The sequence below is a fragment of the Candida margitis genome, assembly GCF_024628925.1.
Source record: "Candida margitis strain CBS 14175 chromosome Unknown scaffold3, whole genome shotgun sequence".
In the NCBI taxonomy this organism is placed as follows: Eukaryota; Fungi; Ascomycota; class Pichiomycetes; order Serinales; family Debaryomycetaceae; genus Lodderomyces; species Lodderomyces margitis.
The window spans coordinates 281,337-307,616 of NW_026261810.1; the positions used below are offsets into that span (position 1 = coordinate 281,337).

Consider the following 26,280-nt stretch of genomic DNA (forward strand, 5'->3'; position numbering starts at 1 on the left):
TAATAAATGTAAAGAACACTTTGATTGAAGATGTATCTTTATGAGATGATTAGTAATAATATTGTAAAGTCGTTAATTTTCAGGTATACATGTAAACCAAAAGCGCCATCAATCTAAATTGCATGACTCGCTGAGGTAAATGCTAGCTCTTCTTCTGTACTGATGTTTGAAGCTGACAGGAAAGAGGCTGTGTTTATTTTAAAAACTTTCTCTTCTAGTTTATTTCTTTTTACTAAAGTTAGTATTAAAGTTGATGGTGATTAGGAAGAGTTTATGGAAACGGGTTTGTTTGTTTGGTAGAAGAAAAAGTAGAGTAGCTGCTGTAGGTGAAGTTAAGATTTTGCAGCCTTTAGAAAAAAATAAAAAACCCTGATTAAGGTTATTTTTAGATATTATTATTATTATTTTATTTTTTTTCTTTTTAATTTCTGTTTGTACGTTTGTTTTCTTGTTAGTAAGTAAGTGAGTAAGTAAGTAATGCACAAGCTGCAAAAAAAACATACGATTTATGCCGCGCAGTCATGCACCAGCTGCATACCATCTAAAAACCCCATACATAAAATAACAAAATTATATCCACCAACTACAAAGTATTGCAATTGGAAAATAGGTAATAAATGAATGAAGGAATGTATTGGGTCTACTCTTTAAATTAGAAGTTACGACCTCGGTAGCTCAACTCAGGCTTCACTATTCTTTCAAAGACGCTCTCCTTATTATGAAACGTGTAACCCTAACCCAACAACTATGCATGCATTGTTTTTAGTATATGTACTAATTTGGAAACATTATGCAGCTGCGCAACTCAGATTCTTTAGCCATTAAAAGGGAAAAAGACACACCCGCTCGTAATTGGTTTTCTCCACCCCCTTTTATTCAGGGATCGGCAAAAACCGTATTCTAACCCTTTTACGATTTGTTTAAGTGGGGCTTTTAGGTTCAATTTAACCAGCGGAATTGTTCTTAAAATATATGTCCGTCCGTTGTTACTCGAACCTCCAACAGGTGGTGGCTGTTATAGCGAATGTTTTCACTTTACAACATGATATTGTCACTTCAACTACCCTGCATTAAAACTACATATGCATTTGAATATTTTAGAAAGGAAAAAAAGGGAACACATGAACGCCTCTTCGGTAGTCTCCTCTAAGGTATGCATTGTATCGACTTCGACTACGCAGAACATAAATCAGCCAAAAAAAAAACTTGCGTAGGCAATACGCGCTTCTGAACCTCATTTCTACTAAAAGGTCATTTAATGCTTTATGTATTAAAAAAGGAAGCACATTATTAAGTTTAAACACCAGCTGATGTTTCCCATTTAAAACCATAATTGGTGTGTCGTCTAACAACTCAAATTGGTAGCGTTTACCAAAATGACAAAGAAGAGAGTGTGTATGTGTGCGAGGGGGACCCTTGAGATGATCATCATAGAAAAAGTAGAAGAAAAAAAAGCTTCATAGTGCTGAATTAACTCCGACTTAACCTACCCACCCTACTGCCTCTCGCGTATACACTACAATCACATCAACCAAATAATATGTCAGATCTACATGCTTTATGTAAGTTCCCCCAACGTCCCATAACTAAAGTCTATGTTGATAATTTAAACTATTACTTAAAGAATGGAATCCCCGCCACTTATACCGTTGAAGAAGCATACAACTTCACCAATGGCCTAGAAGAGGAACCTACAACAACAACAACACCATTGCATTTGATATGTACGCATGTACCAAAAGATATCAATGATGAAGAGTCGGCAATTGTATCGCAGCTTGTCGAGATCTTGTTTGAATATGGTGCCGGGTGGTCTTTCACTGATATAAACAATAATACACCTGGCTGCATATTAATTGAAAGAGGTTTGGACACCTTGCCAATATACCTGCAGATTGTTGATGCTGGAGTAAGGGCCGAATTGTTGTTGAGAAAAGTGGGTGAGTACGATATGGAAGTGATTAGTGATACTGAAGATTTAGACCATGTGGCATTTGCACAGGTCAGTAAAGAGGCAACAGATGACACCCTGACTGATGATGTAACTGAAGCAAAGCCAATTGGAAAAGAAACAACTGGTGTAACATCTACGGAGGAACCAGATGATGAACCGGATGCACCCTCGCATAACCAACAATCATATCTCAACACCAAGTTGGAATACGTTAATGATGCCCTAATAACAAAAGATCGCAAAGATGGAGTAATGATGTCGTGGGAATCAGATATAATGCAACTAGGCGCCAACACGCTCTTCAAAGGGTCCTACATCGTCAGCGACAACAGCAATTCGCAAGAACTCGATTCCGAAATCAACATTTTAAACATTGGTTTCGGCATGGGCATCATCGATACCATGATTCAGGCACAACACCCTACCCATCATTACATCTGCGAAGCTCATCCTGACGTGTTAAGAAAACTACAAACTGATGGATGGTATAATAAGCCTAACGTAACTATACTTGCCGGCCGTTGGCAAGATGAATTGCCCAAATTGTTGAGCCAAGGTACCTTCTTCAATGGTATTTACTATGATACATTCTCTGAGCACTATTCCGATATGTTGGATTTATTTGATTTGGTGGTGGGGTTGCTTAAGCCCCATGGTGTATTTTCATTCTTCAATGGGTTAGGAGCCGATCGACAAGTGATTTATCAGGTTTACAAGAAATTGGTTGAGTTGGATTTGGAAAATTATGGATTGCTGTGTAAATTTAGTGATGTTGATGTACCCGATACTTTATTTTCTGGTACTAAGAAAGCAAATGGAGACACTGATGAATCTGGTGCAAGTGTTTGGGATAATGTAAAGAGAAGTTATTGGTCATGTCCTACTTATTATCATCCCGAAGTTAAATTCATAGACTTTTAGAAACCTATACAGATACATAAAATCTATTACTTTTTCGCAACCATAGCCTCGAAGATAAAAAAAAATAGAAAAATCCATTGTATTCTCTACTTTACTTTTCTATACCAGTACTGATTTCTCTACTTCTATATTACATCCAAGGCCCATAAATGCTTCATCCAACGCATGTTCAAACACATTGCCAATTCTCCACCCAGCACCTAAATACTCTTTATTCTTGGCCAATCCAAACACGTATGGATCATGATAGCTTCCCTTTGTGTGGTTTTCAATATTCATAATCTCATCAATGGTTTGCGGCACTTGCAACATGCGGTATTTCTTGTTAACTTCTCTATCACCTTGAAATGGAGTGAATGGAACCGTTGAACTGACAGCATCTTCATCTCCCAGTTGGTTCCTCAATAATGGATTGGTTTGACTAAATTGTTGATCGAGCTGGTTGTTAATTTGTTGCAATTGTCGTTTACGTTGCGAATTCCTCTTTGATAATTGATTTTGTTGTTGTTTAATCAATTCTTCACTAGTCATTGAACTATTAGCCATTCGATCCAACAAATCTTGTTGTTGTAATTTTGAAAATTCCAAATCTTCCAATTCCATTCTTTTTTGAATCTTTAATTTCTCTTGTTTTAACCGTTCCATTGAATCTTGATACTTTATTAAATCTGCATTCTTTTGCGATTCTCGCATCGTCTTTTCAATAATCTCTATTCGATGATCTTGTTCATATTGGTTTAATTCTGCTTCAGTCTTGTCAACATCAATACCATTACTTAATTTGAAAACTATATCCTCAACACTTTCCAAATACTGATTATATTCGTTTAAATTGGGGAAATCTTCTTCCGTCTTGTTATATATGGCGCCAACTTTACGTCGAATATCAATTTCTTTTTCAATGAACAAGTTTTCAAATATTTGTTGTTTAAATTTATTCTTTCGAAGTATTTTGCCACATTTAGGATATGGACATGGAGCGGGACCTAGTGAAAATATCCTATCAACACATGATTCGCATATTTTATGATAACATTCAGGGTTGATGAGGAATTTCATATTGGGTGATAGGTATTTGTCAGTTTTACAAATGGGACACATGTCCTTTAGTTGGTCATCTAGGGAGGGATAGTTAGTAAGCTGGAGTGTGGTTGATGGGTTGGTGTTGTACAAACCTTCTGCTATTTGTAGCATTTTGTGGGATAATTACTGATTGGTATGGATGTAGTGGTAGTGATGATTAGAATTATTAATTGATTATAGAAATCTGTGATTATCTTTATAGTGTAAGTTATATGCAGGAAATAATAATTGGTAGCGTATACTTTGTTATTTTTGACAACTGAATTTATGACACGACACAGAATCCATAAAACAATACTGTACAAGCGGTCAATTGTTTTTATTTTCCACCCTTAGAACAAGCGGTTAATTATCATTTCGGTAACAGTAGAATTGCCTAAAGCTACGACTGTTCTATAATTGTAATCTCCTTTTTTTACACTCTACAAAGTCAGTAAAAGACGATAAATAGAATCTCAATAGGAGATAAAAAGAGACGAGGAACCGGAAAAGAAAAAAGAAAAAATTTTAACAAAAAACTTCAACAGAGACAAAACATAGACAGAGACCAAAAGAAAAAATTAATTAATCATATTTGGGCGTGTAATTAAATAAACAACAACCACAAGCCTTCACCAACATCACCACCGTCACCACCACCACAACAACAACAACAAAACCATTATCTAAAATAAGTATAACTATTAACTATCGCTTCACAGTTAAAGAAAGAGTTCAACTCATTAACAGTCACACCCACTATATTCGTCCCCCCCCTCCCCCAATTGTCTCTTTAACTAACGAGACAGAACAATATACATATATATATACTTATACCACTACACTAGATCCCAACACATTAGCGATTCCATGTCAAGACAAGAAAAACGTACTGAGCCTTCCCGCTCATTTTCACTGCAATCAAACAGATCATTCAGTAATAACTCATCTCCAACTGTTTCACGGATAAACTCTTCAGGCCCACTAAATATAAACAACTTTAATAAACAAAGTTCACCCCAGGACCATTTATTCTACAAATGTGAGGCATTGAAAAGGAGGTTGCAAAACATTGAAGGTATGCCACCATTCTTGGATTTGGCATTCAACAAGGCAGAGAAATTATGTGAACAACAATCGTTATCCTTGGCTCAGGAAAAGAACACCGAGTCAATGAGTAGACTATCAATGTCGTCATTTAGTTCGCATGGAAGTGGAACATTAACTACTGATACTACAAACAGGACCAGTGGTTCACAAGGTAGCAGTGGCAGCAGCATTGCTGACAGTCTTTTGACTTTCACTGCCGGTGTGTTACCACTCAATATAAGTGTGGATCCAGCAACACAATTGTGGCAACTATTTCAACAAGGAGCACCCTTGTGTCTTTTATTTAATACGATTTCATCTGATCATAAGCTAACGGTTGTCAGTGCCGATGATCAACGAGTGTGCAAGAAATCCGTTTACGAGTTTATCATCGCTATGAAGTTGAACTTGCAATTTGAAGATGATGAATTGTTTACTATATCTAATGTGTTTTCAGATAGTACGCAAGATTTACTAAAGATAATCTCCGTGGTGAATAAGTTACTAGATGGGCAAAAGGCACCTTCGATGAACGACTCGCTAGATGATTTGAATGTCGAGGTGAAAATCACCGATGAACGTTCCAAAGTGTTTAGAGAAATTATAGAAACGGAGAGGAAATACGTTCAAGATTTGGAATTAATGGTTACTTATAGAAATCAACTAGCTGAAGCAGAATTGCTATCATCAGAACAAATACACACATTGTTTCCCAGCTTGAACGAAATTGTTGATTTCCAAAGACGGTTTTTAAATGGATTGGAATGTAATATAAATGTACCTGTTAGGTATCAAAGAATAGGATCAGTGTTTATCCACGCCAGTCTTGGTCCTTTTAAAACTTATGAGCCATGGACTATTGGTCAACTAACGGCAATTGAACTCATAAATAAAGAAGCTGCCAACTTGAAAAAATCATCCACTTTAATTGACCCAGGGTTTGAACTACAGTCATATATCCTCAAGCCAATACAGCGGTTGTGCAAGTACCCATTGCTATTGAAAGAATTGATCAAGACATCGCAAGAGGGTTTTGGTTCATCGGATGATCTACTGGATGCGGCATTTGCTTCGCATAATGAACTTTTGGCAGCACAAGAAGCAATGAAGGAAGTGGCCAATCGAGTCAATGAGGCACAAAGAAGAGCCGAAAATGTCGAGTATTTACGCAAACTAGTAGAGCGAGTTAAGAACTGGCGTGGATTCAATCTAAAAGATCAAGGTGAGTTATTGTACCATGGAATAGTGGGGGTTCGCGATGCTGACACTGAAAAGGAATATGTCGCGTACCTTTTTGAAAAAATCATTTTCTTCTTTGTTGAGCTGGATAAAGATAAAGAAAAACATGAGAAGAAATTTAAGCTTGGGTTACGGAAGGTTTCTGGTGCTGGATTGAGTTCGTCAACAGCTAACCTTTTAGAATCAATCAACAGTGGAACTAATGATTCTAGTCCCTTGGAGTTGAAAGGACGTGTGTATATCCTGGAGATATACAATATTAGCGCCTCATCCAATCACGGATATACATTGGTGATTTCGTGGTCGGGCAAAAAGGAAAGTGGATCGTTCAAGTTGAGGTATCGTAATGAAGAAACGCGCAATCAATGGGAGCAGTGTCTCCGCAACTTGAAAACAAATGAAATGAATTATCATCTTAGTCGCAAACTCCGCGATTCTCAATCTTCAGTAAACACCAATGACTCGTCGATTTACGATTACAACGGGTCAAATAATACCACGGCAGAGTCGCCTCAGAATTTTTACAATGATCAACGGTCATCTTCGGGACACCCACCACAGCAAAGACACTACTCCTCTTCATCGACATACAGTATGATGCAACCAAGCACACGAGTCAAGTCGGGTGACTTGTCACGCATTTCATCAACAGGATCCAACTCCAACGCCCACACTACTGCATCAACTACGCCTTCATCGGCATCGGCTCCCCATTTGCCATTGCCACAATTTGACATCAAGGTCAAACTCATCTATAATAGGCTAGAGCTTCCTGACCCATTAGTCGTCAGTAATCAAATTCGATTCAATGAATTGTATCAAAAAATATCGGGTGAAGTGGCCACGAATGATTTGATTAAAGAGGATATATTGGTGAGTAAGTTGCGGTATAAAGATGAAGATGGCGATTTTGTCGTGATGGATTCAAATGAAGATTGGAATTTGGCGATTGATGATTTGGGTGATGGTCGTAGTTTGACCATATGGGTATCTTAGATAATAAAATTTTTAGACAGTCTTTTTTCACTAGAGAAGTTGCTTCTTTTTGAATATATATTTTTTGTTAGGATCGATTCCAAGTTCAATAGTAGTTCCACTGGCCTCTTTTACGAAATATGTTGCGATGATGGAGTGTTCCCCCTGAGGTTCATAACTAAAGCCATAGAGAAATATTAACAACACTTGTACTTGCAAACCCACACTGAAATGAAAATACCTCCCCTTCCATTCAACCAGTGAGGCAACCAAGCTGGGGGGGGGGGGGGCTCCTTTCAGCTGAAGGTACGGTAATACGAAGTGATTCACATGAAATTATAGTACAATCTCGGTTTTGTGTTGTATTGTGCACCCTGTAACTCGCCGCCTTATTATCAGCAAGAATTACGGAACTGTTACTTGTAAGTTTACACCGGGGCGTTCACACTATCAAAGCAAAATGGATAATGAATTTAAAAGATGTTTTCTTTAACCAGAAACGTTTTTATAACTTTGTAAGCTTATTTCTATTTATCTTAGGGAAATTGATTTATATCCCGAAATCACTTCAATACGTTACAGCCAAGAAAATATCGGCGAGAAACCGTTCAAAGTTGAAGTAAAAGATAAGCTGAAGAAGCAGAAGCGGATACTATTACCTTGTATATCAAAGATCTCAATGTAGTGTTTACCTAGTATCAATGGACTTTATGGCTAAGTGGGTGTTTTGATCCTTCGCCCCTTTCCCCCAACAACACCTACTTACGAAGCAAAGGTGTACAAAAACAATTTGCTCATTTACGAAGAGTGGTACTGATCAGCGACACAAAATGGTGTACTAGTTACTTATAACAATTATCACTGCGTTTCGCCTCGAATTTCATCCTGTTATCGCAAGTATATAGAAAGAGTTTTGAATTTCAGTTATCGTAAATGGAACTGCCTCAGAACGGATCTTTAACAACACGCGTACCGTCGTCTTGAGTCCTGCATAATCACTTGTGGTCAGCCCACAAAATAAATTTCCCCATCTGCGACTAAGTGAGAGGCATAAGCAATCGTATTGTAGATCACTTTTTGTGGTCAAACGTGCAGGATCGGTTACCTTTAAACTTAGCCTATAGCTACTAAAAAATCTTAAAAACAACGTATTGTAAGACGGTTCTACTCTTATTTTGCAAAATTCTTTTTCTCAATATGTGTGATACATCTTTCTAGATACAAACTCCAGTTGTTGAGAATCTTTTGGAGTATTTACTTTTCGCCAAAAAAAGTGTAGTCTACTTTCACGAGGCTGGACCCTTTTTCGTAAGACTCAACTCTAGAAACAAAAGAAATTAGGCTTTGCATTAATTTAAGCGAACGTGCGCTTTTAAATTACTCAACGACTAGAACAACAAACAAAAAGTTTAAACCCTGAACTTCGAACAACAAACAAAACAGATACACTTCACATGCTGGCAACAAGTTTTATGACTACGCTACACCTATATACAACGGCAGCTAGCAATACATAAATTCCAAAGGAAAACGTTTCAAGGAGGAATAATGTTTTCAAATCGACCATTTATGGATCTAATATGACCAAAAATGGCAACAGTAGCACCAAATTGAATGCTTGTGGTTTATGGGATCTTCATACGCCTCCTGTTGCTTTCATTTACAAAAAAACGAAAGGCTCAATATTGAGCATGACATTGGTTGACTACGGGCAAGGATTACCTAGTTTCAATTGTGCACCACAGCAAATTTGTATGCTTCAAAGATGAAATTAAACAAGGGCACGCAATACAAACCAAAGACTATATAAAGAGTCACATTTCTCAAATACCCAGAGCTCAACATTATAATGACACCATCATCAAATTTGTCAATCGCTCAACCTACACCATGAAACTCTCGACTACCCAGTTGTTTGTCTACCTTGTGTGTTCGACACAAGCATCGTTCGTTTTCTTTCAGAATTCATTCCACGACTGCACTCCACCAAACACAAAACCTGTATGTACAGTAAATGATTATTATTGCGACAGCACCTACAACCCCCAATACAACAATGTCAATTTCAATGCTGCTTTTGTTGTTTCTGGTGTTGAGAAGAATGGCGATGGTACTTACAATGTTGTTGCCAACTACGAAGCTGATCAATCCGATCAATTGAATGATAACTTTGCCCAAAACATTAATCAAGTATACTTTAGTGGCACCGGTGTCAATGATGCCAACATTTATAGCCAAGGTGGTAACAGCCCAATCACTAATCCATTCAAATGGTCAACTAAATTTCAATGCAAACCTCAAATAAAGAATGGAAAGTGCTGCCTCCCGGATGGATTTAAGGTCTGGTACAATTTTAAACAAACTGGTCTTGGATGGCAAGCATTGAATTCAGTTTTTGGTCAAGCAACAAGTTACTATAATGTTAATGTTTGGGCTGGTTTTGTATCAACATTTGATCCAACATCTTTGTTTAGTCAACAATTGTCGTTCAACAAGAGAAATAATGGAGTTGAAGAAGGTGAAGATGTTGGTCAAGTAACTACGTTTGATAAGAGAAGTTTGAATACTTTGATTAATTTGTTGAATAGTTGCACTCATAACCATTGGGGATTTAAACAGTTCTGCTGGGATTGTGACTGTACCCCACCATCTAGTTCGTCAACCCCACCATCTAGTTCGTCAACCCCACCATCTAGTTCGTCAACCCCACCATCTAGTTCGTCAACCCCACCAAGCTCGTCGGCTCCACCAAGTTCGTCGGCTCCACCAAGTTCGTCGGCTCCACCAAGTTCATCTGCTCCACCTAGTTCATCTGCTCCACCAAGTTCATCCCAACCACCAAGCTCGTCAGCTCCACCAAGCTCGTCAGCTCCACCAAGCTCGTCAGCTCCACCTAGTTCATCCCAACCACCAAGCTCGTCAGCTCCACCAAGTTCATCCCAACCACCAAGCTCGTCAGCTCCACCAAGTTCATCCCAACCACCAAGCTCGTCAGCTCCACCTAGTTCATCCCAACCACCTAGTTCATCCCAACCACCTAGTTCATCCCAACCACCTAGTTCATCCCAACCACCTAGTTCATCTGCTCCACCAAGCTCGTCTGCTCCACCTAGTTCATCTGCTCCACCTAGTTCATCTGCTCCACCAAGTTCATCTGCTCCACCAAGCTCGTCAGCTCCACCAAGCTCGTCAGCTCCACCTAGTTCATCTCAACCACCAAGTTCATCCCAACCACCAAGTTCATCCCAACCACCAAGCTCGTCAGCTCCACCAAGCTCGTCGGCTCCACCAAGCTCTTCTCAACCACCAAGTTCATCTCAACCACCAAGCTCGTCAGCTCCACCAAGTTCATCCCAACCACCAAGTTCATCCCAACCACCAAGCTCGTCAGCTCCACCTAGTTCATCCCAACCACCTAGTTCATCCCAACCACCTAGTTCATCCCAACCACCTAGTTCATCTGCTCCACCAAGCTCGTCTGCTCCACCTAGTTCATCTGCTCCACCTAGTTCATCTGCTCCACCAAGTTCATCTGCTCCACCAAGCTCGTCAGCTCCACCAAGCTCGTCAGCTCCACCTAGTTCATCTCAACCACCTAGTTCATCCCAACCACCAAGTTCATCCCAACCACCAAGCTCGTCAGCTCCACCAAGTTCATCTCAACCACCAAGCTCGTCAGCTCCACCAAGCTCGTCAGCTCCACCAAGCTCGTCGGCTCCACCAAGTTCATCCCAACCACCAAGTTCATCCCAACCACCAAGCTCGTCAGCTCCACCAAGTTCATCTCAACCACCAAGTTCATCTCAACCACCAAGCTCGTCTGCTCCACCAAGCTCGTCGGCTCCACCAAGTTCATCCCAACCACCAAGCTCGTCAGCTCCACCAAGCTCTTCTCATCCACCAAGTTCCTCGGCACACCCTCCAACCTCTTCAGCTCCAACATTCACCGCCATCATTGAAACTTCAACCGTTCAATCCACTACAGTTATTACCATCACCTCCTGTTCACATGGAGGCTGTTCCACAATTACAGAAACTACAGGGTTAACTGTAATCACCGAAGGTACTACTGTATACACAACTTATTGTCCTTTAACAGGAGAAGCATCTACTTCAACCATTACTGAAGGTCCTAATAATGCGCCTGGTAATGGATCTGGAACTAACAATGGACCCGGTAGTGGTTCTGGTTCTGGCAGCGGTTCTGGCAGTGGTTCTGGTTCTGGCAGCGGTTCTGGCAATAGTCCAGGATCTGGCAGTGGTTCTGGTAGTGGTTCTGGCAGTGGTTCTGGCAGTGGTTCTGGCTCTGGCAGCGGTTCTGGCAGTGGTTCTGGTTCTGGCAGCGGTTCTGGCAATAGTCCAGGATCTGGCAGTGGTTCTGGTAGTGGTTCTGGCAGTGGTTCTGGCAGTGGTTCTGGCTCTGGCAGCGGTTCTGGCAGTGGTTCTGGTTCTGGCAGCGGTTCTGGCAATAGTCCAGGATCTGGCAGTGGTTCTGGTAGTGGTTCTGGCAGTGGTTCTGGCAGTGGTTCTGGCTCTGGCAGCGGTTCTGGCAGTGGTTCTGGTTCTGGCAGCGGTTCTGGCTCTGGCTCTGGCTCTGGCTCTGGCTCTGGCTCTGGCTCTGGCTCTGGCTCTGGCTCTGGCTCTGGCTCTGGCTCTGGCTCTGGCTCTGGCTCTGGCTCTGGCTCTGGAAGTGCATCGAGTCCAGGATCTACAGGTAGTAGTGGTGAAGCCAGTAATGGATCATCAGGTAATGGTAATGCACCTTCTGGTGGTGCTAATGGGCCTACTCCTGGATCGAGTGCTGTATCAACGGAGAAACCATCACCATCGGTACAAGTTGTTTCTGTGGGTGAATCAGGCGAAGCTTCGTCGTCATCATCATCAGCTGAACTGAATCTTCCTCAGATCTCGGCACTTGCCGGTTCTGGTACTGCTATGGAATATTCCATAGGTGCTGTTTTAATGGCTGCTGCTGTTGTGTTGATTTAATGACAGTTCTGCTTTGATCATTTTATCGGTCTAAGTTTTTGTTGTTTCGGTATTTTCAATTACTTATTTTTAAGCTACAACTACGTTCTTAGTTCTTGAGAGAGCAGGGAGTAGGGGATTTTTTAGTACGTTTTCGTTTCACAAAGTGATTTTATATTTCGGTATTGCTTAGTTAGAGCATTTAGTTTGATTCAATTTATTTTTTGATTTTCTTGACTACTTTATATAGTAGTTCTACTCTTCGTTTTGACAATTCTCTAGTCTCTTCCACAGCAAGCAATTTGAAACTAGATTTTTACTTGAATATGTAGTGAAGAAGTAGTAAGCCTCTACAATGTAACTGTAGATAAACAGTTAGATCTTTTTTGGATACTAATAAACAAAGGGGTATTTGAGAATTTCTTTTGTGGTGGTCGTTTAGCAAAAGGTCTGTTTAAACCATCAAATCAAATCCCACTGAAATACATTTATCATGACTACACAGGACAATAACCAAATAATAATATAGACAAAGACAAAGAGGGGAAGGGAAAAAAATTATAATTCAAATAAAAAATGAAAATAAAATAAATATAAAAAACTATAAAGAGTACTGCAAAGTTCTTCAATTTTTATAAACTTTACTTTTTCTTTTATTTCTTTAAGGATATCACTCCTTGTTTGCTTAAAGTTCTTTTTACGATGATAATACATTCAGTTCTTACGCTAGTGTCTAGAGAAAGGAGAGAATGGAAGCTACTTCAAAAGTAATCACCATGTTCCATATATAATGTTGTTACACTAGGAATTTTGGTCTTCACTAGACTGAGTGTGTGTTGATCATGAGCCCCATTTATCTCAAGATATCTGAGTTAGATCAACACATACTTTCGGAGTAGAACTTTAGGGCTGCAGCATTAAATCTTCCAACAACAGGTTGTTAAGGTCGGTTACATATTGAAGATTATGAAAGTAAGTATTTTCGTCGTCTTTATGCTTTTATTTGTAATCATTAAACTTCAAAGTGTAAGACAGGTATTATTTCTGTAATCAAAATTGTACGATATCTCTATGTCTAGTCGTATTAAGGAGTGAATTACATACTTGATAACAATGAACTCTGAACAACTCTACCCAGCAAATGTGAGATACTTTAATAGTACTTCACCCAACCACTTTCTTAACAGAGTAAAACTATACATCATCCACTAACAGTCCAACTACGCCTGTCCATTGGTAACACCTGTACTCTATGGTGTAACACTATTTAGTTCATATATACATTTATACTGCTGAATGTTGTAAACCTTAACTTTCTAGCTCTACAACAAAAGTAGTTGAGGTAAAGCTACGTTGTTTGACAAAAGGGGAAGCGTAATTTATTGCGTAATTTCAAACCAAAGTGTGGTGTTGTTGTGGTTGTTGTAAAGTCAACCCTACTAGATCATATCTGAATAATACTTGGTGATGATATCATTTCAAATTCAAGGAACGAAATACGGTGTGTGTGTTTTTATAATGCAAATATAAATTTGCTTACAGTATACCTTTATAATGCAAATATAAATTTGCTTACAGTATACCTTTATATCGACAGACTTTACTTTTGTCAACTAAGATTAATCAAAAGCTAAGAGGCTTCAATTAGTTGAAAACATCTGTAATCCTTTCCTATGAGTGTTTGATACATTACAAAAGTTAAGGATAGTAGTAGGTGGGGAAGAATGAATGCCCTTTTTACAACCACATTTGGTTCTAATAGTACCGTACGACACAATTTGCTTCAAAGCAATTAAAAAAACGCCACACACAACTACCCCCACAAATATTTCTGCTGAATATATTTACAAATGTGATACATGTGGGTGGGTGTGTATTTTATGTACTACAAAAAGGTGTACTGAGAAGTTTATAAATAGTCACTATATCCCTTCTCTGTATATTAAGAACTACTTCTTGTATTTATATCTACCCACCCATCTACTACAAACTGTTTCATACGACATCTTTTTCAAAGCTTGCCTTCAGGGGTATCTATCATATGACTAATTGATGATAGTAGTAATATATTTGGAGATTTACAGGTCGGAGTGGAGTATTCTGATTGACAACAGACATTGAAAAGATTTACAGTGATTTTTACATCAAAATACAACACACATATAGCAACAGGTGTTGTCTATGAATACAGAAAAATAAACAAAAAATATTTGAAATTGTTTCAAGTTTTTGGTGTTATCCCTGAACATACAATACTGTTGTTGCAAAATACCTTTCACTATTTTCTTACATTATGTTAAACCCCACAAGTTGTATTGTTCCTCCTCAATTATAGCAATACTCTCACATGTACCATACTTGGCAGAAGTATAACATTATCTCCACTTTTATCTGCTCATCACATGACAACTTTATTATGTATTTATCGCATGTTACACACTTTTCTATAAAAAAATCAGTGTTGAAGTCATCATACTCCCCCACAAATTTTAATCACATCAAATAGGCTGTTCTTGTATCGTTTTGGATATGTGTGAATTTTAATAGAGCAATTTGCAGGTCGATTTATATGCGTTTTTATATATATTATAATAAAGGTATTATTTAATTTAAACTGATACAATTTGTAGAATTTAAACCCTTCTCTCTATCAATACTTACTATCATCTCTAAAAACACTGGTTTCGAACATATCTCCAATGTTTTTTCAACCATTCAACCAAAATTACGCGTATTTGTATAAGTCGTGTACTTGCGTTAAAAACATTGCTCACTAGAAAAAGAAGTCATACTTATCGCCAAAACTAGACATATCGAAAAGACAACACCATAAATATACCATCTTACATGGCAACTAAAGAGCCATCAACTACCACTTCTCACAATTCCAATGAATCATATGAGTACTATCCCAATTTGAAGCTTTACGGCTACGCAATTTTAGTCTCAACATGGTTACTTTTCATCATTACTATAAATTCATTTTTCCAACTTTGGCAATTCATAATATCGCCAATGGCAGGGACATCACTACATGAACAGTTAACGCACATTTTCCAAATAATTGATGATCTTGTGATTAAATTATGGTGTATTTATGTTGCGTTTTGGTGGTGGGCTTTTATTTCTTGGACGGGGTTGAAATTGTTTAGCCATTCAAAGGGAATACAAAATTGATGCAAGAGTAGGCAAGGTTGTAACTTTCCTGTTGGAATGACATATTAGTGATATTGATGTGTATAGGGTTTGCGCTTGCGCTTGCGCATTATAGGAGGGAGATGCAAAATATGACTTACACACCGAACTGTTGATATTTACCGAGAAGGTTGATCTTAATACATCATGTCTAAGAGCAACAGTAGTAGATGGTAGATATTACTACTTATTTAAAGAAAATATGAAAGGCCATTGCTGTCACCAAAATTCAGAAGTTTTGAAGTCAAATAGTACAAGGTGATAACAACTGCTGGATAAGTTTTGACCCCGTTGTACTACATAGCGAGACTCCTTCTGCTAATTCTTTGTAAGCTCTGGTGTCATCGGCTGTTTAATGTTTTCCACGTAAATAGTTTGATTGTATAGCCACTTAAAGCAAGTATTCAATTCAAAACAATGCAAATTTTGTAAACCATTGTAAAACAAAAAGAGACACAACAGGTAAACCGCTCTGTACATACATTCATATTACATCCGATGCACCCTCTCCTCCTCAGAAATACCCCATACATACCGTACCGGCTTTACTTTCATCATTTCTCCTGGTTTCCAGTGATGATTAATTTATGCATTTTGATTTGTCACGGGTGCCTGAAGCTATATGCAGGATACTATTGAACTGAGTCAAAATAATTTTTCACTTTCCTTAAATGAGTCGTAGCGCAAGCCTCAAAAAGACTACTTCAACCACCTCCCATTTCCGTTTATTTATTTAACTTATTATCATATACAGCATGTTTTCGAGGCTCCTAAAGTCACCTACAACTGTAACCACGCGAGCGTTGACTCGTCAACTGCAACATTACCATCGTCATATAACTACTCACCGGCGCACCATCTTTTCTACTAGACTATTGCACACTTCACAACGTCGTCTAGCTAACTTGACTGAAGAGCAGCTAGAGATACTAAATCAAGAAAGGCCCAAGGATAATGTGGATGTGTGTATAGTGGGAGCAGGTCCTGCAGGGTTAGCCACGGCGATAAAGTTGAAGCAATTGGATAACGAACAAGGAAATGGCGATAAACGAGTAGTTGTATTGGAGAAAGCAGCTGATTTTGGTAGTCATATAGTCAGTGGTGCTGTAATTGAACCAAGAGCTTTACGTGAGTTGTTCCCTGAGTCGGGTGAAGATATACCAGTACCGGCTGATTTAGTCACCAAGGTAACTGAAGATCATATGAAGTATCTAACTGAGAAATCAAGTTGGCCGTTGCCTGAACCGCCGCAAATGGCCAACAAGGGAAAGAACTACATCACCAGTTTGAACAATCTTGTCAAATACTTGAGTGAACAGGCTGAAGAATTGGGGGTGGAGTTGTACCCTGGTATTTCCGTTAGCGATGTCGTCTACAATGATGCTGAAGATGTTGTTATTGGAGTCGCAACTAAAGATATGGGATTGGACAAAAACGGAGCTCCCAAGGATACATTTGAAAAAGGAATGGAATTCAATGCTCGAGTCACGGTGTTTGCCGAGGGGTGTCACGGATCATTAACCAAACAATTGATTAAAAAATTTGATTTACGTAAACATTCTGATATGCAAACTTATGGATTAGGAATTAAAGAAGTGTGGGAAGTCGAGCCGCAAAATTTCAAGCCGGGGTATGTGGGGCATTCATTGGGGTTCCCCTTGACTAAAGAATCAGCAGCTTATGGAGGTGGATTTATTTATCATTTCGGTGATGGATTAGTTGCCGTGGGGCTAGTGATTGGGTTAGATTACGCTAACCCTTACATCTCGCCCTATCAAGAATTCCAAAGAATGAAGACGCATCCATACTATGCCGATGTGTTGCGAGGAGGTAAATGTATTTCATACGCCGCTAGGGCGTTAAATGAAGGGGGGTACCAGAGTATTCCTCAGTTGTATTTCCCCGGTGGAGTCTTGGTTGGGTGTGGTGCGGGCTTTTTAAATGTGCCTAAGATTAAAGGCACGCATACCGCCATTAAATCAGGAATCCTTGCTGCTGAAGCTATATTTGAACGTATACAGGACTTGGAATTAGACGATGAAGAAGAATTTGAGAATCAAATTGCCAATGATGCGATTGTATTGTCGGAATATGAATCTAATTTCAAACAATCATGGGCCTACGAAGAATTACGTGCCGTGAGGAACGTAAGACCAAGTTTCAACTCCGCACTTGGTGTTCTTGGTGGCTTGGCTCATTCTGGATTAACCACGATGATCACTCAGGGCCACGAACCATGGACGTTACAATTTGACCATTCCGATGCCGCAGCCACCAAGCCAGCATCGCAATTCAACCCCATCACTTACCCCAAACCTGATAATGAATTGACGTTTGATTTACTAACCTCAGTTTCGCGGACAGGCACTTATCATGATGAAGATGAACCATGCCATTTACGTGTGCCAAATCAGGATTTACAACAGCATGCTAAATTAAATTGGCCCCAGTATCAAGGTATTGAACAACGATTTTGCCCCGCTGGAGTTTATGAATATTTGCCGGATGGGTCGAATGAATTGGGGGTTGAATTTAAAATCAATTCGCAGAATTGCATTCATTGTAAAACGTGTGATATTAAAGTCCCGTCACAGGATATTAATTGGACGGTGCCTGAAGGTGGCGATGGACCAAAGTATTACATGACATAGATTATCCACTTTTATGTGCGTGCATAAAATAACAAAGCGAGAGCTTGTGTAATGAAAAGTGTAAACAAATGTAAAATAAGAGTCGTTATACATTATATATCGTTTTTATTTTTTATGTAGAGTAGCAGCTCATTTCAACTTGCAATATCAATCAAGAAAGAAGGTAAGGGCGGAAGCAGAATGAAGTTTTCCCTTGCATCCCCTAACTCCTCCTCCCTAGGCAAAGAATTTCTCAATGTCAGATAAACTGGTATCTTCAGGAGCTCCAATATCTTGACTCAAGAACCCTGATCTAATTACACTCAACCACTTCTTGTTGGAGCAGAGTGAACCTGTGCAGGTAGCAGAGCCACTAGCGCCAAGAGCAGCAACATTTTCTATACCGCTAGCAGTGTTGTTGTTGTTGTTGCTGTTATTGGATGTAGAAGCAGACGATCTCGAAATGGCTCTGAGTGCAGCTGCATGTAATGCCGCAGCGGCAGCAGCAGCATTAGGACTATGGGAGCTGGGTGCACGAGATGCTCTTGGGGCGGCAGCAGCAGCAGTCAACACTTTTGTCTTTTTGGTCATTGACAAGTACGACATCGATTTTGATCGTTTACCATTTTTGCGAATAGTCTCAATCACTGAGTAGTCATCGTTATCATCCTCATCGGAATCAGCAAACACATTGGCAAATTCATCGTCATCTTCTTCATCGACATCAACTTCGATATCCACATCAAGATCCATCATGTCTGGTGATCCGTTCTTATTCTTTTCCAGAATATCTGAAGTGGTCATACTGTTGATATCACCGGATAAAGCAGCCGTGACTGGGGCTGAAGCATAGGGGACAAACAAATTGGTTTTGTCAAATCCTGATCCATTTTCGAAAAATGAATTCTTGGTAACACCCAAGTCAAACATCGTTTGTCTTCTTGGTTTAGCCAATGTTGCTTGTTTGCCAGCTTCAAGAGAATCATCGGTATATGGAGGTAACTCTTTGTTAGCTCTTTTCCCTGATTTAGGCGAGGTAGCGACTGACGACTTTGAATCAGCAGTAACAGTAGTGGCGGCGGCAATGGCAGTAGCAGCAGCAATGGAATCTGCATCACCAACGACGTTATCATCACTTTTGTGGTGGTTATTCTCATCATGGGCCATATTATGAGCTTTTTCTTCACCTCTTTGCTGTTTCAACTCATCAGTCAACTTCTTAGCCACAACCTCAAACCCTGGTGCCAATAACCCCCGGTAAACATACACCATTCTCTTTGGTGATGCATCGGCCCAGTCACGAGAAATGGCGTACTTCAAACTGGTGTCTCCCTTTTCGACACGTTTAACATAAGCATTCAACTTGGCACTAACCAAATTTGATGTCTTGGTGGATAAATTGGCAATTTGTGGATGTTCTTCAGTTAAAACATCACAAATTTGCTTTACGGTAAAACCATGGCCCTGGGGATCTCTTTCATAGAGAATAACAAAAATGGCATACAAAACATCATCTTCCAAAGATGCATCCCCTTTTTGGAGTGGTTTCGGTTTCTCACCAGTTACAGGAATAGCGGTAGAAATACCGGTGGCGATTGGTGCTCGTGAGACAGGTTTAGCCTTTTTGACCTTTTTTGTGGTGGTGCTGGTGGTGCTGGTGGTGCTGGTGGTGGTAGTCGTAGTGGTAGTTGCGGCTTTTTCTGCAGAGTCACCTTGTGAGGAAGATGGAGTTGATGTTGTTGTCGGTGGGGTAGATTCCCTAGTTACAGATTTGTTCTTGTCCAAAACTGAATCGGGAGAAGTGCTTCTCGACGTTGAGGAAGTTTCAGAGTCATTAGCAATACCCATTTTCCCCAAACCTGAAGCAATTGAGTGCTGTTCATCGTCGTCATCATCATCATCGTTATCATCATCGTGTTCATTATCATGATCCTGATCATGATTATCTTCCATGTCGTCATCGTCTTCGTTCGCACGAGGTTGAAACTCTTGTTCTAGACCCGCCTCCTGATCATCCTCTTCCATCTCTTTGTCTTCAATGTCTTCCTTTTCAGTAGGGTGCAATGGTAAACTGTTGTTCCTAGTTTTGGTTTTTTTAGCAATACCCAAGGTATTTGGGTTGAAAGTTGGTGAAGATACCGGCGTATTTGTTGATAAAGCCATAGGGCGTCTATCAGTTAATGCCATGATTTGTTGGGAGAAAGTGTTTTGTCTGCAAATCTAGTCAAACAAAGTAAACAATGATTGTAGATGGAGATGTATTTCCTTGAAAAATGTCTCCCTTTATTGTGTTATAGAAACTAAAAGCAAGTCTCTAATTTTTGAATAGTTATATGTTTTGTCCTGTTTTGGAAGTAATATACAAAATTGATCAATTCTTAATGAATATAGCTGTATGTATGTTGGGGAATTGATGCAAAAAAAATATGAATAAAATTGGTTTAGTAAAATAAAACAACAAAATTGAAAGTTAAAACAGTAATAATAGTAAAGTGATAATAATATGACAAAACAGCTGGGCAGTTTAGTGTGGTTGTCTTGTTGGTAAGACTTTATGAAGAAGGCTGTATCACAATAATGAAATTATAAAATAAAAATCAAAATAAAAAAAAAATTCGTAATCAAGTATATTAAATCTTCCAACCAATAGATGGATTTAGTTCATAACAACTGTGGTGTAGGCAGTTAAAGGGGGAAGGAGTAATTAAACGTGAAAACGATAAGTGGTTGATAAACAAACTTGTTTGTTGTTGTAGTTGTAGCAAGTGTTGTGATCGGTGGAAGTCTGTTTAGCGGTAGTTTGGTAGTTAACGAATGATAATGAAATATTAGTTAACTCTGGTGTTATAAACTTCAAAGATTGATGTGAAAAGCAATCTCAGGTGTTAGCTTGTAAAAAGTTGGTTGTTTAAGTTCAAAATTAAAAAAATATATAAAAAAAATGATGATGATAAAGAATGTGTTTTGATGGGGTTAGTCTTTTGAACTTTGTTTGCTTAGGTGATTTCCTCTGTTTAAGAAATAGTGATTATAAGTAGTAAGTCTCTTGAAATGATAACGTGAATAGTGAGGTAAAAAGAGTAGAAGAAAAGGAGGTTTTGCAAAGGGTTTTTGATTTTAAAAAGTAATAGAAAAGGTGAAATGTGAGATGTTTATTGTTATTACGTAACTACTTATGTAACTATAGTTACTGTAGTAGTAGTAGTAGTAGTAGTAGTACTGTATATAAACAAGAAAGAAAAGAAAAGGTAGTGTACTGGTGCACAAATAGTTCACTATCTTTCTCCTATTTCGCAGTTTTAAGTAATTTAGACTATATGCAGTATTACTACACAGTTTTTTTTGACAAAATTATTTTACGACAGAATGGTGACAGACTGTAGAAGAGGTCACACGTGTGTATTCTCTGATTTTAGGATTTACACTTAGGACTACCAGTCCTTTAGAAACAGCATTATTACTAGAAAGCTAGATCAATTGTTGGTTACAACCCTTCCAATTTGAATTACTCATCTCATCCAGCAGCACACGTTTTCAGCTTTTTAAATTCTTAATTTAAATTAAATTAATTAATCCGCATTTCTTTTTATTTTATTTATTTATTTACTTATTTATTTTTAATTTTAGTTACATATATATATATAGACAGAGAGGAAGAGGGAGAAAGATAGAGAGAGAGAGGGAGAGGGAGAGGGAGAGGGAGAGAAAGCCATAGTCATTCTTAATGCGATACCGTACTAATTGAGTTGGTATAGTCTAAGACAGGGGCTGGATCAGTTTGCCACAGCTCCTTCAGTTACTTCGATCCCTAATTTTGTATTGTCTGTACTAAGGCGGAATCTCTAATCCTTTTTTTTTCGCTTGTTCGGTCCATGTCGCTCCACGTCATAAGTCCCCCCTCCTCTTCTCCGCCCCCACTCGCGCCCCAACACAGAACTAAAAAATCACAAAGCTTGAAATTGTTCGTAGCAGCAAGTAGTCCTATCCATAACTCCATTGATAATGTGATCATATACATATTGAAGCTTTATCTATGAAAGAGAGAAAGTTGAAGAGACTGTAGCCACCATAAAAGTGGGGCCACAGTAAATATGGTTTCTGACTTTAAATCACAGTAATATCTCCTATCTGTACAGATCAGAAAAAATAGCAATCTTTGAAATTTTTCACACTAAAATTTAATTAAAAAAGTAGTTAATCTTTCTTATCGCCCCGAATCATATATCCATAGACTCTTTTGTGCAATAAAGAAAGAAAAATACAAGTGCGAGTAGAAAAAGAACACGTAAACAAATTTGAACAAACTTCGTGAAAAAGAAATTGCAACTAGGTCAGTAACCCTGGTACTCCTACTTTTAAGTGTATCAAATATAGTACAATGAGAAGAAGAAGCTGTTCCCTTTTGCTTTTGTTTTGCTCAATCTTGCTCGTAAGCATAGACAGACATTGTAGAGCATGATTTTCGAGATCAGGTTGAATTGAGGCGTGTGATTTACATATTTTGTACATAGTTAGGGCTATAACCTTTACACATTAATGCGCACTCGGATTTAAACTGAACAGAAAAAAAAACATTTATTTAAAAAAACTAAATTCTAGATCTTTATAAGAAGCGCATTTCCTAAAACGTAAATAAAACTTTAAATTTTAGATTTTGTTAATTTAATTTTAGTTTTTTAGTTTTCTTGTTTTGCTATTCCACAGTTTTTGCAACCAAAAATAGATTTTCTATTTTTCTTTGTTTCTCGCTCCCCTTTTTATTATTTTAATTTTTATTTTGCAATTTCGTTTGTACACGTGCCAGTGCTACCAGTTATGTTTCTGTACACAAAATGAAACCTATACATACACAGCCAACTAAAGTAACTCTCTTTAGGTGGTGGGTTTACTTGCATCTATGAATACACCGAGTGCCTGTTTAGTCTCTTCCCAATCCTGTTGCCAATACTGGTCTTTATAACAATTGTCAAAATTGTCAGTGTTGGGTGGCACAAACCAATAATTCAATGCAATATGTACCCCTTTCCCACCACTATTGTTGTCCTTTGCATCACATTCCTCGCCAAAACTAGATACTTCGTGAAACCAGCTTGCTGGAAGGTACAACATATGTCCTGGTTCTAGCCATACGGTGATTTTCTTCAACTGCAAGAATCCTGGGAAATGAGTATTAGCAAACTCTATTAGTCTTTGTTGTTGTTTAGGATCATCGACTTCATCGACGTGTAGTAGTGCCGGTGGGATTTTGGAAAAGCTAGGAGGATCATGCAGTTGCTCTCGATTACCATTTAAATTTGCCTCTTCATCTTGTTGACTCTTGTTGCAGTGACATTTTCGTTTCGATTCCTGAATTGAAAGCAATTCATTCAATTGTTCAAGCTCCTCCTTGTCTTGAGTTTGACTGATTTGCCAATTCAAAACATCTTCAATCATTGCCCCATCATCGCGAATCAGTCTCCAATTAGGAAATTGTTCATCAACTTCATAATCAATGACTCCATTATTGAAAATCTTATGTATTTTGCCCACTGTATACAATTTACTAGCATCGTTTGGACTGTATATTGTAAACCTCTTGCGTCCTTGTACCAAAACATATAAATTATCAGCATGATCATGATGTAGTCCTGAGCTCGTGCCGTTATTGGGTATGCTGCGATCCAATTCAGTCAATGGTTGTGATGGGTCAATGGAGAATTGGGCTCTGTTGGTGGGACCGGTTTTACCCATCCAAATATTAATTTGTTGAGGGATTAAGTTTGGTATAAGTGGTGGGTTTGTAGGTAAAACCTTTGATGATTTGGCAAGGTTGGTGAGTGGTGGTTGATATAATGTCTTGACTCGTTGATAAGCTTCATATTCGGAGTCTGAATCATCATCTTCGTTGTCACTTGAAAGATTTTCAAAGTCATCAAAGTCATCGTGTAGGTCATTCATGTCTATTGATGAGGCATTTGACATTTGTTCAAATAAAGCAGTCCCTTCCTCCTCCTCCTCTTCTTCTCCTTCTCCTTCTTCTTCTCCTTCTTGTTGTTGTCGTTGTTGTTGTTCTTCTTGTTCTTCTGTTCTTTCACCGGCCAATCCTTCCTCCACTTCATCTCCCACTTTGTGCTCCTTTCCATTTTCCTCATTGTCTCCTTCACGGTCATACTGAGTAGTCAAATATAACTCACTATCACCTGTCTTAAACTCATGAAGTAAATCACCCAACATCATATCGACTCGTTTCTGGCCCAGTCCAAATCCACCTTGAAATAATTCCTCCACTTGCAAAGGCTCATCATCATATGCTAATGTCGCTTGTAAATTATTCAATTGAAACTTTTCAACATCAAGAAAACATGCCTCGTTGGTCCTACTACTATTAACAAGTTTGACTGGCTTGCGTTGGGATATGAACTTGGCAAAAAACTCACGGGCCGTAATTGAGGACGTAGCTGTGTCAATGGTGGTTATTTCAGTCGCAGGTGATGATGGAATGGTATATCCTGAGTACTGATTTTGGGTAACTTTTTGCTTCTTTCGATTCAAGTTTGGGTTCAGTGTCATTGTTGTGTGAGGGAGCTCTTGTTAGACACTATGTGAGAAATCAGTCCACCCTTGGTCTCTCCATGTCTCATTGCCATCGCTTGAAAAAAATAAAATTGTCAGTGTCGTGACAAGAATCAGTGTCGTACGACATCTTCTTTTTCTGTCGGGGTCTTTTTTCAATTTCAACAAGTAACAGTTTTGTGACATCTTTGTCGTCTGAAAGATAAGAATAGATTAATTAAATGCCCTTCACTAAACTCCCTAAACATCACAATCCAATACAATTGACCTAAAAAAGAGGAGAGCTTGAGAAAACCTCAGGGATGGCATCAAACGCATTTAATTAGTCCCACAATTTTCATGTGAGGCAAAATGAATGGGCTGGGCAATATTTTTCTTTTCGACCCTTTCAAATATTGTAGCCAAAAGTGAACCATTTCATTCTCCCCTTTCGTTTAACATAACCATTGACTCGGAAAAAAGAATAAGAGAGAGCCAATACCCGAGCGAGGTCGTAAAATGTGAGACACTCCATACCACACTTTGTAAAGAAGGTTAGGAGAAAAAGAAATAACTGAGACACGGGGTGAATGAGAATTGGTTACACACCCCTTATTGTCTATGCAAGGTCTCCTGTGATAAAAAAAAAACAAATAATAATAAAAATGAAAAGAAAAGTCACATGATCATTGGCGAGTACAACTTCAAGCGTCGTCTCTAGACAATTTACTCCTGGCTTGTTTTTTTGTTCTCCACGGGCTGAGCAATATCTAAAATGAGCTGTAGTGGTATTGTTAGTACCATTTAGTTAACCAAACAATGCATACCTGTTTGAAGACTGAGCAGACAAAAAAAAAAATTCACTGGAAAAAGAGAAGTGTCACAAAGTTCCATCATTTCATTGAAACAAAGACAATTGTTGTGTTACCAAGGGGAAGGGGGGTTTACCCAGCACTGCTCACAGACTTATCTCGATTGCTTGCCTTTTTAGTTTTGTTGAGAGGTTTAATGATGCTTTGGGATGTTTGGAGCAAGAGTAGATACAGTCTGAAGTAGAATAAGACTTTCCTACCAAAGGATAGTCAACAGCATGTTTTATCACCCATTGTCAGGCGTGGCGAGAACAAACCTGAAGATAACCACCCCACCCCAAAAATGGTAATATTGTCCCCAAGCATTGATATCCAAAAGCTAAGGAGGAAAACAAGGGGTGGAACGTAGTGGAAGTTGTGGCTCTACATTTTCTTTGGTTTTTTATTGTTCAACGTTTTTTTTATCCTTTATACAGGTCTTGACGATAAATAAAACTGCATTAAATGAAATGAGGTTTGGTGTGAACAATAACAATTGAACAAGACAATGATGTCACTGGGATGATTAAACGCAGTAGCAATCTTTAGGATATGGCACGAGTAATAAAGAGGCAAAAATAAGCATTGTTAACCTCTTTTGGTCTTTCTTTCTTCTCCAGGTAAGACAATGTTTTGAACTTTGGTTTTAGATATTTAGTCAGACAGACAAAAAAACTAAAGAAAAGGATTAAGATGAAAATTATCGGAGGGTGTTTTCCATTCCTCCGTGTTTCGGCGATAGCCTTTGATTCTTAATTCTTATGTTCCATCGGAGCAAAATACAAAACATCCACCCCTTTATTCTCTTTTTCAACTGTATACTCCTCCTCACCCCTCCTCTTACCCCTCCAACATGGCTCAATTC

At 38.7% G+C, this 26,280-nt stretch overlaps 8 protein-coding genes across 8 annotated transcripts; 5 read left to right on the forward strand and 3 right to left on the reverse strand. All coding sequences in view use genetic code 12, as the record gives it.

The window, feature by feature from the left end:
* Nucleotides 1-1,540: 1,540 nt before the first annotated feature.
* Nucleotides 1,541-2,875, forward strand: RMT2 (protein-arginine N5-methyltransferase; the record flags this gene model as incomplete). The annotated part of the gene is made up of 1 exon (XM_051814848.1): nucleotides 1,541-2,875. One exon carries the CDS (start codon nucleotides 1,541-1,543, stop codon nucleotides 2,873-2,875), a length of 1,335 nt encoding a protein of 444 aa, XP_051671717.1.
* Nucleotides 2,876-2,974: 99 nt separating this feature from the next.
* Nucleotides 2,975-3,934, reverse strand: TFB3 (TFIIH/NER complex subunit; the record flags this gene model as incomplete). Its single annotated transcript, XM_051814850.1, has 1 exon — nucleotides 2,975-3,934. One exon carries the CDS (start codon nucleotides 3,932-3,934, stop codon nucleotides 2,975-2,977), a length of 960 nt encoding a protein of 319 aa, XP_051671718.1.
* An 873-nt stretch (nucleotides 3,935-4,807) lies between these two features.
* Nucleotides 4,808-7,261, forward strand: CDC24 (Rho family guanine nucleotide exchange factor; the record flags this gene model as incomplete). The annotated part of the gene is made up of 1 exon (XM_051814851.1): nucleotides 4,808-7,261. One exon carries the CDS (start codon nucleotides 4,808-4,810, stop codon nucleotides 7,259-7,261), a length of 2,454 nt encoding a protein of 817 aa, XP_051671719.1.
* Nucleotides 7,262-9,130: 1,869 nt separating this feature from the next.
* CANMA_002749 (uncharacterized protein) lies at nucleotides 9,131-12,229 on the forward strand (the record flags this gene model as incomplete). Its single annotated transcript, XM_051814852.1, has 1 exon — nucleotides 9,131-12,229. The coding sequence occupies one exon, from the start codon at nucleotides 9,131-9,133 to the stop codon at nucleotides 12,227-12,229; it is 3,099 nt and encodes a 1,032-aa protein (XP_051671720.1).
* A 2,826-nt stretch (nucleotides 12,230-15,055) lies between these two features.
* On the forward strand, nucleotides 15,056-15,385 carry CANMA_002750 (uncharacterized protein; the record flags this gene model as incomplete). The annotated part of the gene is made up of 1 exon (XM_051814853.1): nucleotides 15,056-15,385. One exon carries the CDS (start codon nucleotides 15,056-15,058, stop codon nucleotides 15,383-15,385), a length of 330 nt encoding a protein of 109 aa, XP_051671721.1.
* Nucleotides 15,386-16,158: 773 nt separating this feature from the next.
* CANMA_002751 (putative electron-transferring-flavoprotein dehydrogenase) lies at nucleotides 16,159-18,054 on the forward strand (the record flags this gene model as incomplete). The annotated part of the gene is made up of 1 exon (XM_051814854.1): nucleotides 16,159-18,054. The coding sequence occupies one exon, from the start codon at nucleotides 16,159-16,161 to the stop codon at nucleotides 18,052-18,054; it is 1,896 nt and encodes a 631-aa protein (XP_051671722.1).
* Nucleotides 18,055-18,270: 216 nt separating this feature from the next.
* Nucleotides 18,271-20,220, reverse strand: GDS1 (Gds1p; the record flags this gene model as incomplete). Its single annotated transcript, XM_051814855.1, has 1 exon — nucleotides 18,271-20,220. One exon carries the CDS (start codon nucleotides 20,218-20,220, stop codon nucleotides 18,271-18,273), a length of 1,950 nt encoding a protein of 649 aa, XP_051671723.1.
* Nucleotides 20,221-22,905: 2,685 nt separating this feature from the next.
* Nucleotides 22,906-24,582, reverse strand: CANMA_002753 (uncharacterized protein; the record flags this gene model as incomplete). Its single annotated transcript, XM_051814856.1, has 1 exon — nucleotides 22,906-24,582. The coding sequence occupies one exon, from the start codon at nucleotides 24,580-24,582 to the stop codon at nucleotides 22,906-22,908; it is 1,677 nt and encodes a 558-aa protein (XP_051671724.1).
* Between the last annotated feature and the right edge of the window lie 1,698 nt (nucleotides 24,583-26,280).